The sequence below is a fragment of the Pseudorca crassidens genome, chromosome 14 (genome assembly GCF_039906515.1).
Source record: "Pseudorca crassidens isolate mPseCra1 chromosome 14, mPseCra1.hap1, whole genome shotgun sequence".
In the NCBI taxonomy this organism is placed as follows: Eukaryota; Metazoa; Chordata; class Mammalia; order Artiodactyla; family Delphinidae; genus Pseudorca; species Pseudorca crassidens.
The window spans coordinates 9,141,055-9,165,468 of record NC_090309.1 but is presented as its reverse complement, the minus strand read 5'-3'; the positions used below and the strand labels follow the sequence as shown (position 1 = coordinate 9,165,468).

General features: G+C 37.5%; 1 protein-coding gene across 4 annotated transcripts in view; it reads right to left on the bottom strand.

The window, feature by feature from the left end:
* Positions 1-24,414, bottom strand: part of TMEM131 (transmembrane protein 131) — a 192,498-nt gene that overhangs the window by 88,724 nt on the left and 79,360 nt on the right. For all 4 annotated transcript variants that reach the window (XM_067704232.1, XM_067704233.1, XM_067704234.1 and 1 more), the window contains exon 5: positions 11,338-11,461. In XM_067704232.1, the coding sequence (XP_067560333.1) occupies positions 11,338-11,461 (124 nt within the window). The remainder of the gene's footprint in view (positions 1-11,337; positions 11,462-24,414) is intronic.

Here is a 24,414-nt window from a genome sequence, read left to right as displayed (position 1 = left end):
TATGAAGGATTTCTCCCAGACAAACAAAAACTGAGGAATTTCATCACCCCTACACCTGCCTTGCAAGAAATGCTGAAGAGAGTTCTTCAAGCTGAAATCAAAAGATGCTAATCAGCAACATGAAAACATACAAAAGTATACAACACTCTAGTAAAGGTAAATGTACAATCAGACAGAGAAAACTTAATTCTGTAATAGGATGGTGTGTTAACCACTTAACTACAGTATAAAGTTTAAGGAGAAGATTATTAAAAATAATTACAGTGACTATAACTTGTTAATGAATACACAATATAAAAAGAGGTAAATAATGACACCAAAACACATTAAAGGGAGGGAGTAAAAGGGTAACACTTTTGCATGACATCAAAATTAAGTTGCTATCAATGTAAAATGGACCATTTTATCTAAAGATATTTTATGTAAGCCTCATGGTACCAAAAAGCAAAAACCTAGAGTAGATTCACAGAAGGTAAAGAAAGGGGAAACAGAATATAACACCGTGGAAAATCACCAATTTACAAAGGCAGGCAGAAACAGAGGGGAAAGGAAACAATGGAAATATAAAATAAACAGAAAGCCATTAATGAGATGGCACTGGGAAGTCCTTACATGTCAATAATTACTCTAATGTAAATGGACTGAATTCACCAACCAAAGGCACAGAGAGGCTGGATGGATAAAAACACAAGACCCAACTATATGTTGCCTCCAAGACTCACTTCAGATTTAATGAAACACATAGGCTCAAAGTGAAGGGATAGAAAAAGAAATTCAGGACTTCCCTGCTGGCACAGTGGTTAAGAATCCGCCTGCCAGTGCAGGGGACACGGGTTTGAGCCCTGGTCCAGGAAGATCCCACATGCGGCGGAGCAACTAAGCCTGTGTGCCACAACTACTGAGCCTGCGCTCTAGAGCTTGAGAGCCACAACTACTGAGCCCACATGCCACAACTATTGAAGCCCACGTGCCTAGAGCCCATGCTCTGCAACAAGAGAAGTCACCACTGCAATGAGGAGCCCGTGCACGGCAACAAAGAGCAGCCCCCGCTCGCCAAAACTACAGAAAGCCCGCGCACAGCAATGAAGACCCAACACAGCCAAAAAATTAAATAAATAAATAAGAAAAAAAGAAATTCAATGCAAGTGGAAACCAAAGGAAAATGGGGTTAGCTATACCTATATTAGACAAAATAGACTTTAAGTAAAAAATGGTAACAAGAGACAAAAAGGTCATTACATAATAAAGGGGTCAATTCATCAAGAAGATGTAATAATTATAAATATATATGCACTAACATTGGAGAACCTAAATATATTAACAAATATCAACAGGTTTGAAGGGAGAAATAGGCAAGAATACAATAATAGTAGGGGACTTTGATATCCCACTTTCAGCAATGGATAGATCATCCAGACAGAACATCAACAAGGAAACACTGGACTTGAACCATACATTAGACCAAATGGACCTAACAGACATTTATAGGTCATTCCATCCTATAGCAGCAAATACATATTGTTCTCAAGTGCACACAGAGAAGAATAAGTTTGAAATCATATCAAGTATTTTTTTCAGACCACAGTGGTATTAAACTAGGAATCAACAAGAAGAAAGCTGGAAAATCTACAATTATGTGGAAATTAAACAACATTCTCTTCAACAACCAATGGGTCAAAGAAGAAATTAAAAGAGGAATAAAAAATAACATTGAACAAATGAAAATGGAAAAAAAAATACCAAAATCTACGGAATGATGCAAAAGCATTCTGAAAAGGATAAACTTAGTTTATAGTAATAAATGCATATTTTAAGAAAACAGAAGGATCTCAAATAAACATTCTAACTTCACACCTCAAGGAACTAGAAAAAGAACAAATTAAGCCCAAAGTTTGCAGTACAGAAATAACGAAGATCAAAATGTAACACAGGCCAGAAAAACAACAGAAAAAAAAAAATCAACAAAACTAAGAGCCAGTTTTTCAAAAAGAGAAACAAAATTGACAGATCAAGAGCCACATTAACCAAGAAAAAAGAAGACTCAAATAAATAAAATCTGAAATGAAAGAGGAGACATACTACAGAAATACCAGTATGAGCAATTCTATGCCAACAAGCTGGATAACCTAGAAGAAATGGATTAATTCCTAGAAACACACAACTTACCAAGACTGAATCAGGAAGAAATAGAAAATCTCGATAGATCAATAATGAGTTAGGAGATTGACTCAGTAATCAAAAACCTCCCAAAACAGAAAACTCCAGGACCAGATGGCTTCACTTGTGAGTTCTATCAAATACTTAAGGAAGAATTAATGTCAATCTTTCTCAAACTCTTCCAAAAAGTAAGAGAAGGGAACACTTCCAAACTCATTTTATGAGGTCAGCATTACCTTGATACCAAAGCCAGACAAGGACACTACAAGAAAACTATAAACAATATCCCTGATGAATACAGATGCAAAAGTTCTCAAAAACTATCAGCAAAGTGAATTCAGCAACACAATAAAAAAGCATTTGACAAAATACAGCATCTTTTCATGATAAAAACCCTCAACTGATTTGGTATAGATGGAGCACACCTCAACATAATAAAGACCACACACAAACACACAAAGCTAACATCACACTCAATGATAAAAATCTGAAAGCTTCCCCTTAAAATCAGAAACAAGACAAGGGTGCCCACTCTCACCACTCTTATTCAACATAGTACTGGAAGGTCTAAGTTAAAGCAATTAAGGCAAGACAAAGAAATAAAAGGCATCAGAAGTGGAAAGGAAAAGCTGTCATTATTTGCAGGTGATATGATCTTATATATAGAAAATCCTGAAGACTTAACCAAAAAACTGCTGGAACTAATCAAAAAATGCTGTAAAGTTATAGGATATAAAATCAACACACAGAAACCAGTTGTGCTGCTACACACTAACAATGAAACATCTGGAAAAAAAAACGATTCTACTCACAATAGCATCAAAAACAATAAAATACCTAGTAATAAATTTATCCAAGGAGGCGAAAGATCCTGTATAATGAAAACTGTTAAGACCCTGATAAAAAGAAGTTGAAGACAAATGGAAAGATATCCTTTATTCATGGCTCAGAAGAATTATGTTTTTAAAATATCCATACTAAGCAAACCCATCTACAGGTTCAATGCAATCTTATCAAAATCCTAGTGGAATTTTTAACAGAGATAAAACAAACCTAAAATTTGTATAGAAACACAAAACAATCATAAGAACAACAAAACTGGAGGCAGCAAACTTCCTACTTTCGAACCATACTATAAAGCTACAGAAATTAAAACGGTATGGTTCTGGCATAAAAATAAAACATGTAGACCAGTGGAACAAATAGCCTAGAAATAAACCTCTGCATATATGGTTATCTAATATTTGACATGGGAGCCAAGAACACTCAATAAGGAAAGGTTGTCCTGCTATATCATTGCTACTGCTATATCACATTTGTTCAATTCCCATTAACATGTATGGATATCAGAAATAGAACAAAAAATGTCCAGGTCTCTAATATAATTAAAAAATAATCATTAATATTCATTAATGACTTTCAACCTATGAGAAGAGATTGTTTACTATATTAAGCATACTAAAATAAATGGGTAAAAACATTTTCATTTTAGCCATAGATTGAAACAAAGTGTATCCTAATTAATCTTCAGTTTACCTGAAAAGGTAATCAAACGAAAGGTTCTACAGAATCAAGGAAAATATACTTTTTGTTTGCTCACCAATGTCTATAAGGCACCCATTTCCACAATTCTATGGTAATTAAAATTTGACTATTATAGAGTATTAAAAAAATCTGTATTTTTTGTCACAAGCCATACATTACATATTTTATGGCCAATATGCAGTATAGCCATGAAGATGAACAGGCCTAAACTGCAGTCTTAATATTATGTAATTTTAATTATAATTAATTAGACAATTATAGTTAGTCAACAGATAATTATAAACCACAATTATTAGGAGTTATATATAGAAAAACGAATTGTCACACAACCACATTCCTTTTATTACCCTTGTTCTTGATTTCCAGGTGATCTCAGAATCAAAACCTTAGTAAGGGGTATTATTTATATGTGTGTATGTGTTAAAATACAGTTATGTAACACTTAGCCTTTTAAATAATAACTATTCTACTTTGTATTTCCTACTGGTTGCTTAACGTAGAGATGATACTGGTTAATAATCAACAACTTAAGTGACTTACAGGAAATGTTTTACTCTCAAAGAAATATGATCTGACCAGGAATTCTAAAGATGACAAGGCAATTAGAGTTAGGATAAACATACAGAAAGGTTTTGCTCTCTTGGACATGAGAAACTCTTTTCATTTTTCCCCAAAGGCTCTTATGATAGGCATAAAATTAAGTGGAGGGGAAATAAGGTTATTTCTTCTCCCAAGAGTTAATTCCATCTCTCCTCTCCACTTCTTGAGCTTCTGGAGTCAGTATCTTACTGTAGGGAATAAAAATGAAAAGCAAGAAGAAGAATAAGAAAAAAAAAAAAAACTTAAGGTAGCATAGATTTTGGCTATCTCTTTTAAAGCTAAATCTAGAGTACCTAAATGTAGATTTTGATAGGTATAGATTATTTTACTGTTTAATTCTATCTCCTGATACTGGAAAACACAGACTGGCTTTTAACTTTTCTTCGACTATATATACATTGAGATTATCTTTTTTTTTTTCTTAACACCTTTACTGGAGTATAATTGCTTTACAATGGTGTGCTAGTTTCTGCTTTATAACAAAGTGCATCAGCTATACATGTACGTATATCCCCATATCTCCTCCCTCTTGTGTCTCCCTCACACCCTCCCTATCCCACCTCTCTAAGGGGTCACAAAGCACCGAGCTGATCTCCCTGTGCTATGTGGCTGCTTCCCACTAGCTATCTATTTTACATTTGGTAGTATATAAGTCCAGGCTACTCTCTCACTTCGTCCCAGCTTACTCCTTCCGCTCCCCATGTCCTCAAGTCCATTCTCTATGTCTGTGTCTTTATTCCTGTCCTGCCCCTAGGTTCTTCAGAACCATTTTTTTTTTAGATTCCATATACATGTGTTAGCATACGGTATTTGTTTTTATCTTTCTAACATACTTCACTCTGTATGACAGACTCTAGGTCCACCCACCTCACTACAAATAACTCAAATTCATTTCTTTTTATGGCAGAGTAATATTCCGTTGTATATATGTGCCACATCTTCTTTATCCATTCATCTGTCATTGGACATTTAGGTTGCTTTCATGTCCTAGTTATTGTAAAGAGAGCTGCAATGAACATTGTGGTACATGACTCTTTTTGAATTATGGTTTTCTCAGGGTATAGGCCCAGTAGTGGGATTGCTGGGTCATATGGTAGTTCTATTTTTAGTTTTTGAGGAAGCTCCATACTGTTCTCCATAGTGGCTGTATCAGTTTACATTCCCACCAACAGTGCAAGAGGGTTCCCTTTTCTCCATACCCTCTTCAGCATTTACTCTTTGTAGATTTTTTGATGATAGCCATTCTGACCGGTGTGAGGTGATACCTCATTGTAGTTTTGATTTGCATTTCTCTAATGATTAGTGATGTTGAGCATCCTTTCATGTGTTTACTGGCAATCTATATATCTTCTTTGGAGAAATGTCTATTTAGGTCTTCTGCCCATTTTTGGATTGGGCTGTTTGTTTTTTTGATATTGAGCTGCATGAGCTGCTTGTATATTCTGGAGATTAATCCTTTGTCAGTTGCTTCATTTGCAAATATTTTCTCCCATTCTGAGGGTTGTTTTTTCATCTTATGGTTTCCTTTGCTATGCAAAAGCTTTTAAGCTTCATTAGGTCCCATCTGTTTATTTTTATTTCCATTTCTCAAGGAGTGGGTCAAAAAGGATCTTGCTGTGATTATGCCATGGAGTGTTCTATGTTTTCCTCTAAGAGCTTGATGGTGTCTGGCCTTACATTTAGGTCTTTAATCCATTTTGAGTTTATTTTTGTGTATGGTGTTAGGGAGTGTTCTAATTTTACATGTAGCTGTCCAGTTTTCCCAGCACCACTTACTGAAGAGACTGTCTTTTCTCCATTGTATACTGTTGCCTCCTTTATCAAAGGTAAGGTGACCATATGTGCATGGGTTTATCTCTGGGCTTTCTATCCTGTTCCATTGATCTATATTTCTGTTTTTGTGCCTGTATCATACTGTCTTGATTACCGTAGCTTTGTAGTATAGTCTGAAGTCAGGGAGCCTGATTCCTCCAGCTTTGTTTTTCTTTCTCAAGATTGCTTTGGCTATTCAGGGTCTTTTGTGTTTCCATACAAATTGTGAATTTTTTTGTTCTAGTTCTGTGAAAAATGCCATTGGTAGTTTGATAGTGATTGCACTGAATCTGTAGATTGCTTTGGGTAGTAGAGTCATTTTCATAATGTTGATTCTTCCAATCCAAGAACATGGTATATCTCTCCATCTGTTTGTATCATCTTTGATTATTTTCATCAGTGTCTTATAGTTTTCTGCATACAGGTCTTTTGTCTTCTTAGGTAGATTTATTCCTAGGTATTTTATTCTTTTTGTTGCCATGGTAAATGGGAGTGTTTCCTTCATTTCTCTTTCAGATTTTTCATCATTAGGGTATAGGAATGCCAGAGATTTCTGTGCATTAATTTTGTATCCTGCTACTTTATCAAATTCATTAATTAGCTCTAGTTAGTTTTCTGGTAGCATCTTTAGGATTCTCTATGTATACTATCATGTCATCTGCAAACAGTGACAGTTTTACTACTTTTCTTTTCTTTTGTGGTATGCGGCCCTCTCACTGTTGTGGCCTCTCCCGTTGCGGAGCACAGGCTCCAGACGTGCAGGCTCAGCGGCCATGGCTCACAGGCCTAGCTGCTCCGCAGCATGTGGGATCTTCCCGGACCGTGTCCCCTGCATCGGCAGGCGTACTCTCAACCACTGTGCCACCAGGGAAGCCCTACTTCTTCTTTTCTGATTTGGATTCCTTTTATTTCTTTTTCTTCTCTGACTGTGGTGGCTAAAACTTCCAACACTCTGTTGAGTAACAGTGGTGAGAGTGGGCAACCTTGTCTTGTTCCTGATCTTAGTGGAAATGGTTTGTTTTTCACCACTGAGAATGATGTTGGCTGTGGGTTTGTCATATATGGCCTTTATTATGTTGAGGAAAGTTCCCTCTATGCCTACTTTCTGGAAGGTTTTTATCATAAATGGGTGTTGAATTTTGTTGAAAGCTTTTTCTGCATCTATTGAGATGATCATATGGTTTTTCTCTTTCAATCTGTTAATATGGTATATCATGTTGATTGATTTGCGTATATTGAAGAATCCTTGCATTCCTGGGGTAAACCCCACTTGATCATGGTGTATAATCCTTTTAACGTGTTGTTGGATTCTGTTTACCTGTATTTTGTTGTGGATTTTTTCATCTATGTTCATCAATGATACTGGCCTGTAGTTTTCTTTTTTCTGTGACATCTCTGTCTGGTTTGGTATCAGGGTGATGGTGGCCTCACAGAATGAGTCTGGGAGTGTTCCACCCTCTGCTATATTTTGGAAGAGCTTGAGAAGAATAGGTGTTAGCTCTTCTCTAAATGTTTGATAGAATTCGCCTCTGAAGCCATCTGGTCCTGGACTTTTGTTTGTTGGAAGATTTTTAATCACAGTTTCAATTTCAGTGCTTGTGATTGGTCTGTCTGTATTTCCTATTTCTTCCTGGTTCAGTCTCAGAAGGTTGTGCTTTTCTAAGAATTTGTCCATTTCTTCCAGGTTGTCCATTTTATTGGCATATAGTTGCTTGCAGTAATCTCTCACTATCCTTTGTATTTCTGCAGTGTCAGTTGTTACTTCTCCTTTTTCATTTCTAATTCTATTGATTTGAGTCTTCTCCCTTTTTTTCTTGATGAGCCTGATTGATGGTTTATCAATTTTGCTTATCTTCTCAAAGAACCGTCTTTTAGTGGTTTTTTTTTTTTTTTTTTTTTGAGGTACACGGGCCTCTCACCGTTGTGGCCTCTCCCGTTGCAGAGCACAGGCTCCGGACGCGCAGGCTCAGCGGCCATGGCTCATGGGCCCAGCTGCTCCGCGGCATGTGGGATCTTCCCGGACCAGGGCACAAACCCGTGTCCCCTGCATAGGCAGGCGGACTCTCAACCACTGCACCATCAGGGAAGCCCCATCTTTTAGTCTTATTGATCTTTGCTATTGTTTCCTTCATTTCTTTTTAATTTATTTCTGATCTGATCTTTATGATTTCTTTCCTTCTGCTAACTTTGGGGTTTTTTGTTCTTCTGTCTCTAATTGCTTTAGGTGTAAGGTTAGGTTTCTTATTTGAGATGTTTCTTGTTTCTTGAGGTAGGATTGTATTGCTCTAAACTTCCCTCTTAGAACTGTTTTTGCTGCATCCCATAGGTTTTGGGCCTTCGTGTTTTCATCGTCATTTGTTACTAGGTATTTTTTGATTTCCTCTTTGATTTCTTCAGCGATCTCTTGGTTATTTAGTAGTGTATTGTTTAGCCTCCATGTGTTTGTATTTTTTACAGATTTTTTTCCTGTAATTGATTATCTAGTCTCATAGCATTGTGGTCAGAAAAGATACTTGATACGATTTCAATTTTCTTAAATTTATTGAGGCTTGATTTGTGACCTAAGGTATGATCTATACTGGAGAATGTTCCATGAGCACTTGAAAGTGTATTCTGTTGTTTTTGGATGGAATGTCCTATAAATATCAATTAAGTCCATCCTGTTTAATGTATCATTTAAAGCTTGTGTTTCCTTATTTTCATTTTGGATGATCTGTCCATTGGTGAAAGTGGGGTGTTAAAGTCCCCTACTATGATTGTGTTACTGTCTATTTCCCCTTTTATGGCTATTAACATTTGCCTTATGTATTGAGGTGCTTATGTTGGGTGCATAAATATTTACAACTGTTATATCTTCTTCTTGGATTGATCCCTTGATTGAGATTATCTGTTGAAGAATTTTTCAGAAAGACTTCTCTTTGCATAAGATTCATTTGTAGAAATAAGTCCCTGGGAAAGCCTAGGTCAGAAATGTCAAATTGGTGTCCTTTAACTAGCTTTCTTTGGTCAACACTATCTGTCTTTCTAAAGTCAAATTCATTTTTAATTTGAAAAATCAGTAGATATTATCTTATAAAAATTCCTATTTCCAAGTCTTCTTGGAAAATCAGAAGAACTGTGCATGAGCTTACATTCCCACGTGGCCACCACTGGCTGGAGCTGAGTGGGGGCTGGTGCCTTTGGATGGGACATGTGCTCTTCCAGGTCACCCCCCATTCCACTTGGTCTGCATCGTCTACCTGGCTAGCCCCTGTAAGAATCTATTTGTAACTCTGCTATTTATTTGGTCTGCTTTGTATTGTGATAGGAACATGAAAAAAGTAAAAATCCTGGTCTCTAACAAGGGTGAAGCTTGACGTTTAGAAACAACAAAACACTGCTTGAATTAGCAAAGTAAGTTAACAAGGTAACAATAAAATCTGTAGTGTAGTTGTGCACTACTTTTAAACAGTTTTCATTGCACTTTACTATTCTGCCTTTTAACCCAACATGTCTCTACACTGTGGCAATGCCTGAAAGCTGGATGACACCACTTACACCTAAGTGTGTCTCCATACACAGATTGTAATGTATATGACCCACCCTGTAGCTTAATATGATACAAATCCCTGCAGAGGCCAACAGCACACCTAGACCCTCACCTTGGCTCTTATCCCTAACTGCATGACCACAGGCAAAGCCCTCCGGGGTTCAACTCTTCATTCATATAATGAGGGTACTGGACTAGGTCTCTCTTAGACTGGGATTTGATTGTTTGAGACCATCAGCACATTTATAAAAATTGTGGAAATATCTTTTAGGTAAAACAAATAATAACTCAAGGGAAACTTGTTTTAGAAAATATTTTAGAAAAGGGATGCTTTCCAAGAGTACAACAAGAAAATTAAAACTTTATCATCAAAATATGCTGACTTATCCATTCCTTGTTTACAAAATAGTTTTAAATTTTAAAAAAGCCAAAATTATATGCCATTATTTACCCTAGAAATTGCTACTTAATGACAACATACGATGAAGCCAGGATTTTAGAAAGGAGAAATGTAAAAATCGAAATAATTGATATAAATTTATATGCTAAAAATTGGTTATTTAGTCATATCTCTTCAAAGGAGTCAGTGAAAACCCTCGGAAGATGAAATCAGGCTCCATTCATTTACTTCCCTCTGACATTTGCTATTTAGCTAATTATTTCGGAAGCCTATATATTAAAGCTTAATGCATTCTCTCAAATCCAAAATTTATTAAGATCTTTTTTTTGCCAGATAAAAGTTTTTTTTTATAGTAACAAGTTTGCATACTATCTACGAAAATGATTATAAGTAAAATTTTATAGGACACCTGTGTAGGAAGAACCCTGAACAGGCCCTCAAATTTCCTGCCCTAATTTCTGTGACTGTGAATATGAAGGATACCACACCTGTGATCTGCACTACTTGATAAGAGGGATTTTGCAGATATAATGAGATTATTAGTCAGCTGACTCTGAGTTAATCAAAAAGGAGACTACCCAGGTGATGCTGACCCAATGACATGATTAAAGCAGAGTTTTCTCCACCGGTGGTAGGAGAGGTCAGATTTCTGAAGCGCGAGGGAGATGTGACGCACCAGTGCTGGCTTCAAGATGGTGACAAGGAGTGTGGGTACCTCAGGGAACTGAGAGAGGTCTCTGGCTGACAGCCAGCAATGAAACGGGGACCTCAGTTCTACAAGCACAAGGCACTGAATTCTGCCGACAACTTGAATGAGTCTGGGAGTGGATTTCCCCTGAGCCTCCAGTCAATGACTCAGCCCAGCTGACATCTTAGTTACAGCCTTAAGATACTCAGAGCCCACTAGACCCACTGGACTTGTGGCTTACAGAACCATGTGCTAATAAGTGCATGTTTGTGGTGATTTATTACACAGCAATAGAAAACTAACACAACGCTGAGGAATTACCTATTATTAGGTAGGACAAGAAAACCAACTGAATATATGAATGCTACATTTTTCAGAGTGCTTAAGTTTCAAAGTTGATTTGTTAGGCTGTTTCATGTTGAGAAAAACAATGTGTGTTGAAAAGTAGAAGTGATAATTCTCAGGAAATGGGGCAAACTAAAGTCCAGAATAAATGTGAAACATTCAAACTAGATTTTAATTATAGCAAAGTAAAATTATACACTAAAAACCCTAGACATTTCAATTTCAAACTCAAAAGAAATCAAATACAGCAGAGATGCTTACCCTATTTTGAAAAAATGATGCATGAAAATGTGATGTTGTAGCAGATATTGATACTAAAGTAATAGTTTCTTCAGAACTAGGATTATGTAAGTAAACTTTTTCCATTTTTGGCATTCCAACTGGTCTGTAAAAACAAAAAGAAAACTGTTACAAATACTTCAAAGACAATTTCTAGTTTTAGAGTTAACCTTTAGTTGTTAAAAAATTAAACATCAAAATTATTTAGACAAATACATACCCAAACGTATGAAATTATATATTAAATTAGTTTATACCTAAAATTACACATAAAATGCATGCATTCGCTATTCAGCAAATAAAATTATTGAGTGCCAACTGTATGTCACACACTGAGCCAGGTACTGGGATGTAAGGGGGCAAGTCTCCACCCGGATGAAGTTTACAATCTAGTGAGGAGGCAGGCAGGGAACAAAATGGTCAGATCCCTTTATTACTTTCTGTAATACCACCTACCGCCTGCTTCTCTACTAATTCTGAATCTTATCCTCCTCTCCCCAAATTCCACTGATAGATGCTCTTCAATTTAGAAGAAGTTTAGTGGCAACATTATGTGAGCAGATCTGCCTTATAAGTTAGGGGCTGTTGTTATACTCATTTTATAGATGAGGACACCAAGGCACAGAAAGCTTAATTAACTCGCCTAAAGTCATACTTGGAACATCACCCTGAATCCAGGCCATCTGGCTCTAGTCCCTGCTCTAACCTTCTCAAAGGAACAGTATAAAGCACACACTCGAGGTCTGATGTCCACAGATTCATTTTAACGTTCCCCATGGCATCCACATTACAGTTTGTCTGAAAAGTGAAACCTCCTTAGTATGTAGTCCATTAAGTACTTACGTTGCTAATCATATTTGCACAGGCTTCCTAGCTTGACAGCTTAAGAGAATTCTGCAAATAAATTACGTTTTTTCAGAGTTCTCTCTAGTTATTTAATTGGCACCTGTCTTATTTCCTCAGCAAGATTATCAGTACCTTAAGGACGAAGTTTACGTTGTATGCGCACTGTGTATTCCTTGTATTGTCTAGCACAGAACCAGGCACCTGGTGAGAGCGTGCATGGGGCAGCTTGCCCGCTCCTGCCCCTGCCCATGACCTCAGTGGTTACAGTCTAGTGAAGAAGCAGGCAGGGAACAAAATGGTCAGATCCCTTTCTTTCTCTCTGTAATACCACCTGCTGTTATGAAGTGGTTATCAGCCCCCTAATCTGGAATCACTCAGCCTCCACACGTGGTTCCCTATGTTTCCACCTGAGTCAGGCTGGTTCCATGTGCATGACCCCCACGCCTTTACCAATGTCTTTGCTCTGTGTTTTCTTCCCTATTCTCTATGTGAATCCAAACCCTCATGTTCTAATTCAGTTACAGCTTCTGTCACAAGGTCCTCTTCTTGTACAATCATTTTGGCCTATGCTTTCTGAAATTTTATTTCATCTGTAGAAACCTCAAATTCTAAGTAGTTGAAGATGCAGCGCCAGAATTACGTTTTATATGTGGTTCAACTGTCCACCATGCTTTTGTCCTTCAGGAATTTTTGCCCCTGCCTTTTCCTCAGTTCAGTTTATCACTTGTAACTTATGATGTTGGAAAACTGATCAAACAGTGAACAGCTGACAACTTTCACTAGTTTTAAAAAAAACAAACCAGGGGCTTTGGGTTCCTTTTAAAATGGTGAATTGGTTAGTATATGTTACTGGTTCTCCCTGACACCCCCTAACAGCTGCATATACAAACAACAACGCTGGAAAATTTTAGAAGCTAATCCCTGATTCCAAGGATTAACCAAAAACAGCAAGAAACCCTTGGGGGAACAGAAGGCTGCCTGAACTGGCAGGTGGGGAAAAGTGAGGGACACAGGGCAGCGCAGGCCGCGAGAAGCCAGGAATAACTCTCCTCTTCTCCATTCCCTTCCCTGCTTGCCTTGGTACAATCAAAGCCTCCCCCTTCAACCCAGACGGCAGAAAGGCTCACTGGGGTAAGAAGCTGCTGATCAGCTACACTTGAACACACCCGCCTCTACACTCCTCTCTCTGGTCCTCCAAAGCCCTAAAGTTGTTAGATTACAATTTAGGAAGATACCTCTTCCAGACACTTTTGCCTAAGCACTGTCAGACAGAGTGGTGGGAACATAGGACAATCAATAGTTTTTATGTGAATGTGTGTATGTAACTGGACCTCTCCACCTTGGGGATCATCTTCCTTCTTAAATTCACAAGAAGAGACAAAGAGAAAGGCTTGGTCTTCTGCTCTTCCTCAATATGTATTATAAGACAGCAACTCAGAAGTTCACACATCAAAATAACATGATCTGTGAGGAGTAGTACAATCAAGTTGAAAACATATACAGTGTTGTGATAGACCACAATATTGTTCCCAATTGGCTGACTGAACTGGTGAGAGGCTTGTATCGCTCCACTTCATTAACATTAGGCCAATGAAATGTGAGCAAGAGTGACATATATCATTAAGTTTTAAGAGTCTTCTTGTACTCTGTTTCTTCTGCTAAGTAAATGGCATTTCACAGATAGGAGTGCTCTTCTAGTCTAAATCCCACTGGGTCGTTTGTGATCACAGCATAACCTAGTAAAGGCTGAATAATGCATACCTGAAGCTGCAAAAGTTAAACCAAGAATTAAAAATAAGCATAATGGAATATGCTTAAGGAGAAATGGCAAGATACTAGTAAAATGAAGAAAGCCTATAGAAAACAGGAGAAAATATCAGCAGAAAACATAATGTACAAAGACAATGGATGGGATATAGGTACATAAAACTCTATTCGTGAGCTGGAAGATCAGATTGACAATTTAGTTCCAAATTCAGTAAGAAAGTATATATATTTAGAATATTTTAAAAGATAGAGCTATAAAAATCAAAAGAAAAACAGATATGTAGAACATAACTAGAAGTGGTAATATTTGGAAAATGGAGTGTAGGCATACTTGAAGAATATGGACAAAAACAATGGGCAAAACCCAAAATTTAAAAAAAAATGAAATAATTCTTGATTGAAAGCATTTATGAAATGTCAACAAGGAGAGATAAGGAAACCCTGTACTTAATAAGCACACAGCAAAATTTAAGGAGTTGCAAGAGTTTTTTATACATTATGGATATAAGCCTCTTAGGAGATATTTGCAAATATTTTCTCCCATTCTGTGGCTATCTTTTCACCTTCTTGATGGTATCATTTGCAGCACAAAAGTTTTTAATTTTTATGTAATCCAACGTGTATATTTTATCTTTTGTCACTTGTGCTTCTGGAGCCATATCTAAGAAAATATTGTACAAATCACTGCATAATGGAGACACATTACAATGTTTTCCTCTAAGGTTTTATAGTTTAGCTTTGTTACATTTACATTTAGCTCTACGATACACTTTGAATTAATTTTTGTGTATGGTGTCAGGTAGGGGATCCAACTTAATTCTTTTGCCAGTTGTCTTAGCACCATTTGTTGCAAAGATTATTCTTTCTTCATTTAATTGTCCTGGCACCCTTGTCAAAATCAATTTACAATAAATATAAAGTTCTATTTCTGGAATCTAAATTCTTTCGCATTTATCTACATGGCAGTATTACAGGGTCTTGACTACTAAAGCTCTTTAGAAGGTTTCTGACATTGGGAGCTATTAGTCTTCCCATATTGGTCTCCTTTTAAAAAATTGTTTGGCTATCCCGGATCCTTCTTATTTACATGTGAATTTTAATACCAGCTTGCCAATTTCTGTAAAAAAGTCAGTTGTGGTTTTGATGGGGATTGTGTTGAATCCACAGATCAATTCAGGGAGTACTGCCATTCTCATTTGTGTCTTCTGATTTATGAATACGGGATGGTTTCTATTTACTTAGTTCTTTAATTTCTTTTGACAATGGTTTGGCATTTTTAGTATACAGCACTATTTTTTAAAAATTTGTATGTAAGTATTTTATTTTTGATGCCATTGTAAATGGAATTGTCTTCTTAATTTTGATTGTCCATTGCTAGTGTATAGAACAAATATTTTTGTATATTGATCTAATATCCTGTAACCTTGCTGAACTCACTTATTCTATTTTTTTTTTAAAGTGGATTGCTTAGGATGTCCTATGTACAAGAGTATAACATCTGAAAATAGAGATGGTTTAATTCTTCCTTTCCAAATGCCATTATCAAAAGTGGGGTACCTAAATCTCCAACTATTACTATTGAACTGTCGGGTTTTTCCCTTTAGTTCTGTTAGTGTTGCTTCCTATATTTTGGGTTTCTGTTGTTAGTTGTGTCTTGCTTTTTTAATGTGACAATCTTGGTCTCTTAATTGCTGTGTTTAGACTATTTATATTAAATGTAATTATTTTTATGGTTAAAGTCTACCATCTTGCTGGTTATTTTCTATTTGTTCTATCTCTTCTTTGTTCAGAATCCTTTTATATGCAGAATTTTCTAGTCCTGGCCCAATTAAACTAGAAATCAATAACAAACAGATAAACAGATTCTCTATAAATATGTAAATAAACCAACATGTGTAAACAACTCATGGATCAAAGATGAATAAAAATTAAGAACTATCTGGAACTGAATCAAAATGAAGAAATTAACTCATTAAAAACTTGTGGAATACAGTTCAAGTTGTGCTTAATCGAAAATTCATAAATCTAAATGTACATATTTGAAAAGAAGAAAGCCTGAAAATTAATGAGCTAAGCATCCATGTCATTAGAAAAAGAACAGCAAATTAAAGTAAGAAAGTACAAGGAAAGAAATAATACAAATAAGAGTGTAAATCAATGAAGCAAAACATAAAATAGAGATGATTTATGAAGTCAAAAATTCCCATTTTGGCAGGGGGGACTAATAAATTGTTAACTACCTGGCAAGATGAATAAAGAAAAAAGAGGAGGCATAAAATATCAATACCAGCAGTGATGAAGAAGACATCACTACAGATGCTACAAACAGTAAAACAATCATAAAATTTTATTAACTTTATGATAGTAAATTTGAAAATCCTGAAATTGCCATACTCCTAGGAAAAACAGAGCTTGCGAAAACTGACAAATTTAAGAAAAAAATATGTAAGCGTTACAAAAAATAAAACTACTGAAGAAATTAAATCTGCAATTTAAAACTTCCCCACAAAGAAAACTCCAGTCCATAAGGACTTGACTGGCAAAATCTACCAAATATTTAAAGGGACTATTCTACCAAACACTTTGGGGAAAAGAGAGATGCTGATACAAAATGGGGAAAGATGAGAAAGAACTCTGTGAGGCTGGATTTGAATTGGGAAAATATGAACTGGACTTATCAGTATGGGCCGTGATTTATGCATGTATACATATCAATATATACATACATAATGCATATGTATATATACATGTATATATTCCTTCAGAGACTGGTCCACATGAGCACAGAAGCAATGACATATTGGGGCAATGAGCACATTCAGTGCCCAGATCTGGGTTTCTAAATGTCATTTCCCACTGAAGAGACCAGGATTTCTTTAGTTTTGGCTAATTCCAGGTCTTGGACAAAGCAAAACATAAGGAAGTCTAGAACATTTGTTCTATTAGAAAGCAAAGAATTGTTCAAAGATAATAGGATGTATCAAAAAAAGAAAAAGGAATCAGCTTAAACAGGCTCCCACTGGCAAAATCTGTAAAATTTGGAGCAAAAAGAACAGTGAAAGTAAAGGGTTATTACACGCTGATTTAAAAACAAAACCCATGAGTCTATAGCAGAGATCAACAACCTTTTTCTGTAATGGGCCAGACGGTAAATATTTTAGGCTTTACAGACCATGCAATCTCTGTCACAACTACCCAGTCTGCCACTGTTGTGCAAAAAGCAGCCACAGACAAACGTAAATGAATGGGTATGGTTATGTTCCAGTGAAACTTCATATATAAAAACAGGTGTCAAGGGCCATAATTTGCTAACCCTTGGTCTACAGTGATGGTCAAAGAGGGGGAAGAATCTTGATTCCTAAATGAAAAAAAACAATGATAGAATTTGAAGGGGAAAAAAGGAATCACCATTTTGCAACTATCGATGTAATGACTGTCAGGTGAGAGTCTATGGGTGCGGATGAGGTAAACTATTAGATGAAAGGTTGATGGAGGACAGGATAGCAACCCTACAGATTATTTATTAATGACGAAGAGGAAAAGCCGTCTTTACAATTTACAGGATCTGGCAGGTAGTACACCAATGAGCGCTCAAACTCAGCATCAACAATAATTAGAAATATGGACATTACATTACCCTGATATAACGTAATACAACATTATCTATGTAATGTTCTTGACAAAAATGTTTACCCTGAAATCTAATCATTAGGATATAATCAGGCAAATCCAGTTTGTAGGCTATTCTATAAGTCAACTGACATGGACTACAAAAATTTCAATCTTATGAATAAAAAAAAGAAAAAAGGTAGGAAACAGTTCTAGATTAAAGACACCTACCAACCAAATGCAATGTGTCATCCTTAATTTAAACCTGGTTAGAGGATGGAAGACTATATTGCTTTTGGCAATTAGGGAAATTTGAATGTAAACTATATATTAGATAATGTTACTGCATCAATATTAGATTCTTTGGGTGTGATAATGGAATTGTGGCTACTTAGGACCAGTCCCTTAGGATTCACACACTGAAGAACTCAGGGGTGAAATATGATGTATACGCTTACTTTCGGGAAAAAAAGTGGAGTTTGTGTGTGTGTAGAAAGAAAAAGAGACAGAAAGAAAAGGTTACCTCTTGGTGAATCTGGATAAAGGTTATGTAGGTGTTCACCATATTATTCTTCCAACTTCTCTGTACTTTTACATTTTTCAGAAGTTGGGGAAAATATTAAGACTTTCTGTTCAACAAAATACCAGATGGGAAAATTTAACAGACACATGACAAGCTGGGAAAAGATATTTGCAATGTCTAAATATCTTTTTAGACTTTAAGGTTATTTTCAGACTATAAGAGGAATTACTAAGAACCCCAAAAGAAAAATGGTCAAAGGATATGAACAGGCAATTTATAGGAAGAGGAAACTCAAAAGGCCAATAAGCATATAGGTATGGATATTCGAACTTACTAGTGATGAGAGAAATGCAAAATTAACAAGGCATCATGTTATCCCTATTAACTAGCAAAATTAGAAAGCTGGCTAATGTTAAGTGCGAATACAGGGGACATGGCAATACAGGAATGCTAGTGGACTGCTCAGAGGAGTACAGAGAGGAAGCCATTCACAAGAGCAATCAGGCCATACCTAGATATGTGAAGTGTACTCACACTCTGTAACCTATGCATTCCACTCTGCGCTTATAGTTCCAAAGAAATTCTCATGACGGTCTGTAAGTGACCCTGTAAGAGGATTTCACTGCAGGGCTGTCTGTGGTGGTAAGGCAGGAGAGGCAATATGTGTAGCCATCAAAGGGGGAGTTAACGGTAGAGTAAGTACTCACTATTTTACTCCAGTGGTTAGAAATAAGAGAGCAGAAAAATAATCTAACAAAAACAGACCTTTAAAAAGGTTAAGAAATAGAATGAGCTATGCAGCCACTATGGAAAACAGTGTGGAAGTTCCTCAAAAAATTAAAAACAGAACTACCTTATGCTCCAGCAACCCCCTCTTCTTCCCATATCTGAAGGAAATGAAAACAGAGTATCGAAGAGATACATGGCACTCTCAGGGTTACCGCAGCATTGTTCACAATGGTCAAGATATGGAAACAACTGAAGTGTCCATCGACGGATGAATGCATAAGGAAGCTGTGGTGTATATATACACGATGGAACATTATTCAGCCATGAGAAAAAAGGAAACCCTGCCATTTGTAACAACACGGATGGACTTCAGGGCATTATGCTAAGTGAAGTAAGTCAGAGAAAGACAAATCTGTGTGATATCACTTATATGTGGAATCTCAAAAAGCCGAACTCCTAGAAACAGACTAGAATGGTATTTACCAGGGACTAGGGGGTGGGGGTAAAGGAGAGATGTCGGTCCAAGAGTACACATTTCCAGTTAGAAGATGAATAAGTTCTGGTGATCTAATGTATAGCATAGTGATTACAGTTAATAATACTGTACTATACGCTTGAAAGTTGCTAAGATCTTAAATGTTCTCACCACAAAAAAGAAATGCTAATTATGTGATGTGATGCAGGTGTTAGCTAATGCCATGGTGGTAATCATTCTGCAGTGTAAGTCAAATCAATGTGCTATATACCTTAAACTTACAATGTTATTTATCAGTTATATCTCAAAGTTGGAAAAAAACCAGAATGAGCTATATCACAATATTATTTATATGTTAAAATATAATTACATACAGTAAAATTACATAAGAATAATTTCTAACTGGGTGGCAGATACAAAACTATACATATGTCTTATTCATTTCTGTCTGTATATTATATTTCATAAAAAAGAAAAAAGGTGAAAATAATGTGGTAAAGTAATGAAAATACTCTGGAAAGTAACACTGCCCTATAATTGCTAAGCATCATCATATAAAAGTGAAATAAAGCATTCAGTCTTTTACTCTTCCTTTTGCTTTAGAGTGACCACATCAGTCAAGGTGGCTTTGCTATGTGAGATGTTTACTTGAGGTCAATGAATCAAAAGGTATTTGCCGAGGACCTACATCTGAGCCACCACTGTTAACAATGCTACCTTATCTTTACAGGTGCTTCTTATATAGCCATCAATGCTGAACCCTGTTTAGTCAGACAGGAAGCCCCATATGTTGTGATATGACCCCTCAATAATTCAATTTGAAAAGTACTTTAACAAATTTTATCTAAATAGAATATTAGAGAACTTAGGGTGGAAGTGTTATAATTAAACATTATGATAAATAAACTCAAAGCTCATTTTATTGTCCAAGCAGAAGTTTTAGTCTGTTTCCTTAGAGGTTTGTCTAACTTCCTTATTAGGACTTCTTCTTTTGGGGGTAAAACCCTCAAAGTCTAAAGTTGGGCAGAATTACATGCGCTCAACCTGACTTCTAACACAGTCACATTATTTCGCTTGATTCTCATATTCTGTATCACCTAAATCAACATCAAATGTAACTCAGCACCACTTTATTCATTTCTTCTGCAGCTTCATCTACAGTTGACTCTTGAGTTGTTTTAAACATTGTCTTTTCTAGAATGGGATAACAATACCTTCTTTCCATACTACCCAAAAAAGTCACGTTCATATGCATAAGGTCCACAAACTATATAAATAAGAACTCTTCACTGTCTTTTGTAAGCATTTAACACATTTTTAAGGTTTTGAAAATGGGCTGTGCTGCTTTTTATTTTACACACCATCTGAGAATTTCTTTATAATGCTGACATGAAGTTTTGTTGTTGCTGAGGTTCAGTGTCTTCTGGTGCCTCTAAGGCTTAAACCAAGACATATTCCCCTTCTGAGAGCTCATCACTGCAGATGCCACCAGCTCTTGCCAGAAGCGGGAAGGCTGTAGAGAAGATGAACTCCCTTCAAGTCTCTCAGCAGAGAGCAGGTGATTCTGCGGCATTAGCGGTCACTAAGAGGCTGTACCCACAGACTGCCCTTGGGAGGCAGGATCCCACAGGCGAGCTTCCTGCTTTGCAGGGAAGCAAAAACCTGGTCCAAAACTGCTCTGTGGTTTACAGCCCAGCCACCACGAGGCTCAAAATCTTTCTGTGGCTTACGGTTCAGCCATGAGGAAAAAACCCAAAGGTGAACCAAGGCTTGGGCCCTGAGGAGGGGACAGAGGGGCATCCAGAGGCAGGTCTGCAACAACGCATTTAGGGTTAGGAAGCAGGAAGCTGAGTGCCCTCGGGAGCCCCCAGTGCGTGGACTTCCTCTTGCTCAGGCAGAGACTTTCTCAGGAGCTAGACCTCTTAACCAACAGGCTCAGCGATCTCAGGTAGGGTCACGGGACCATAACATAATTAGGGAAGTAGGTACAGATCCAGCTGGGACTTCAAACTATGGCCACGATGCTGCAGGAAGAAGCTTTACAAAGACAATATGGAAGATAAAACTCTTCTTCCTCAAGCTTTATACACATATAGTAGAATAACAGTACACAGAGATAAAAATGTGCTCCTTCCACCCTGTAAGTTCACCGATTATGTGCTTTTTTCAGCAAACAGGCTTTTTTACAATTCAAGTGTCCCACAGGCTACCTGGCAACCAGTGTTTCTCCTCCCTATGAATTTGTTCTTAATGTTTTTCCTCCATTGACCTCAGTGCAATCAATCTCAGTTTAGATAAAGAAGACAGGGTATAACACAGACAAGTACTCTGGGGGATCCTTGAAGAAGACAGGACTGAAGATGGCCTGCTACAGGAGAGGGCTCTGGGGTAAGGAAAGAAGCCTGGAGGTTCTAGGAGCCTGGAAGCAGGGGTGGATCAGAAAGCTTGGTTTGCAATGCCGGTGAGGCTGGCCTTACCCTTTCTTCTAGGGATCAAAGAGGAAAGGCCCTAAGCCACACCCTCCGGAAATGAACCCTTGGAGAAGGGTCATCTACTTACGTTGCCGAGAGAAGTCTGGAGTAACAAGAACTGAGGGAAGGCGTCAGCAGGCTATTCCAGCCACTCATGCACACACAGAGCAGGCTTCCTGCAGTTCCAGGTGGTCCAGACCATGGAAGCAGAGGGAGGTCTCCTTGGATGGACCAACTTACAGACCTCATACAAACAGCTTCCCCTGCCTCTCCCTCTCCTCAATTCCCTTGACAAAGTGGAAGACTGAGGAGAGAAGTCACACTGAACCATGGAAAACTATGCTCAAGTACTAATACAAATTTACTTGTGAGTAAATAAGCAGTGCATCAGTTTTCTATGCTGCCTAACAAAGTACCACACACCGAGAGGGTTAAAGCAATGCCCATTTATCATCTCTCAGTTCTGTACGGTAGGAGTCCAGGCACAGCATGACTGGTGTATCTGCTCAGGGTCTCACACATCACGGCTCAAAGTCCCCTTCTAAGCTCATGCAGGTTGCTGGCAACGTTTAGGTTGCTCTCAGCCTCTTGCCATACGGCCCCTGCCCTTTCCAAAACCAACACAAAGAAACTCCCTTGCATCAAATACCTCTCATGCTTCAAATCTCCGACATTTCTGTCTCTGACTGCCACAGCCAGATGTAGAGGGCTCATGTGTGGTTAGGTCAGGTGCCCAGATTACCTCCCTATCTTAAAGGTCAACTGATTTGGGACCTTAATTACATTTTCAAAATTCTTTGAAAATTCTACAGCAACATCTAGATGAGTGTTTGATTGAATACAATTGGGAGAAGGTGAATGAGCACCTTAGGGGCCAGGAATCGGGGGGCATCTTAGAATCCTGCCTGTCATAAGCATCATGTGTGACTGCTTGGCTAGACAGGTAAGATTTAAAAATAAGACAAAGATTTTCAAATGCCTGCTAGTGTGCTGGTCCAGTTTGTTTCCATTATCAGCTGCTCCAAAGACAGGAGGAGGGCCAAGGGGGTTAGTGTGAATTATTTATAGATAAACCAAGCTGAGATATACAGCTGTTCTCTCAAGAGCAGAGCTTCTGACTAACTGTCCATATTTTACAAGAGTCTGAGGCTCAAAAGAATTAGGAAGAAGCACTCATGAATTAGAGACTAGCTTGGAAAGTAAGCTGCAATTTTGTGGTCAATGGCAATTTTTCTAGCCACAGAAAGATGACAATGCAGTGCCACGAAACAGCCAAAGAAATGGCTGAGTAGCTGCCCTCAGGCAAACTTTGTGAATGACAGTGACACAGCAGTCTATTAAACACAACTTTTGGCAGGAATTTGGGCCAAATCAATATGCACTACTTTGACCACTCGATTACCACAAAATCTGACCATCGTCTCAAACACATTTTAGACTGAGGGCTGAGCTGGAGTGTTGGTTGAACAGTTATAAACTGGAAAGCTAAAAAGCACCAAACATCCCTTTAGAAAAGAGGGCCTACTTGATTTTCTCGGAATACCAAAAAGTGATTAGGGAGAAATGCCTCTCATCAACTGAACTTGACAATAAACACCTCCATTTTTAGCAAGTTTATTCAATTTCCACCGTTTTAAAAGCCATTAAGTCTCTGTTTTAAACTTTTAGATTTGAAATCAAGATTTTCTTCACTTAATAATTATATAAACCAAAGAACTCAGTAAAACAAGATCCCACCCAAAGAATCTTTTAAATCTGCAATAAATGTTTGAGAAAAGGAGTTGTTATGGAAACAGAAAAATATTTAACAGCACTGGCATAAATAACTGCGGGGGGGGGGGTGAGTAAAGCATGGGGTGGGGGGAAGGTGGTGGTCAGGCCCAAGATTGCTCCAGGCTGACTGCTAGAGAGAGAGAGGGGGGAAGGGGGGAAAGAAGAGAAGGGCAGAGGGAGAGGGAGGGAGAGGGAAGGGGCAAAAAAGTAGAATCAAAGAATAAATTTAAACAAAACGGATGTAAACAAAGAAAGCCTATTTTTCAAGAAAGTTAATTTGATCAAACGTCAAAGACATTCTAGAGGGCGGTAGGGACGGCCAGGGTAGTGAGAGGAGTGAGGCCACGGCGGTTTAGAAAGCAGCCACGGAACTAGAGCTGCATCCTTGCTAAAGGACAGGAAACCGTCTTGGAGACCCTGGTTGGCAACTGAAGGCAACCTGGAGTGATAAATTTCATCCGACTCAAAAGTTCTTCCAGTTACTGCAAAGGGTGTTTTAAAATTAAGAATGGCTTCTGGTTTAGAAAAAATGACCACAAGCAGTAGAAGTAGTTCACAGAAAACATAAGGCAAAACTTCAGTGCATAAGTCAAGGTACACTGAACAATGATTTCTGATTACTTACAATTTCTGGAAGAGAATATTATGAAGTGTTCTGTTAAGGCTACTTCTCAAGTCCTAAAATTACTGCTAGACATATGAAGCTAATGAAACATTTACAGCATGGGCATTAATTAAATCAGTACATTGCTGGATCAAGAAGAAAAGGTATAGCAAATGTTTAATGAAGTGCTGCAAAAAACACTTGAAAATGCAAAACGAATTTTACTGTAGCAGAAGAAGTCAGCAGGTAATCTTGCTGGACT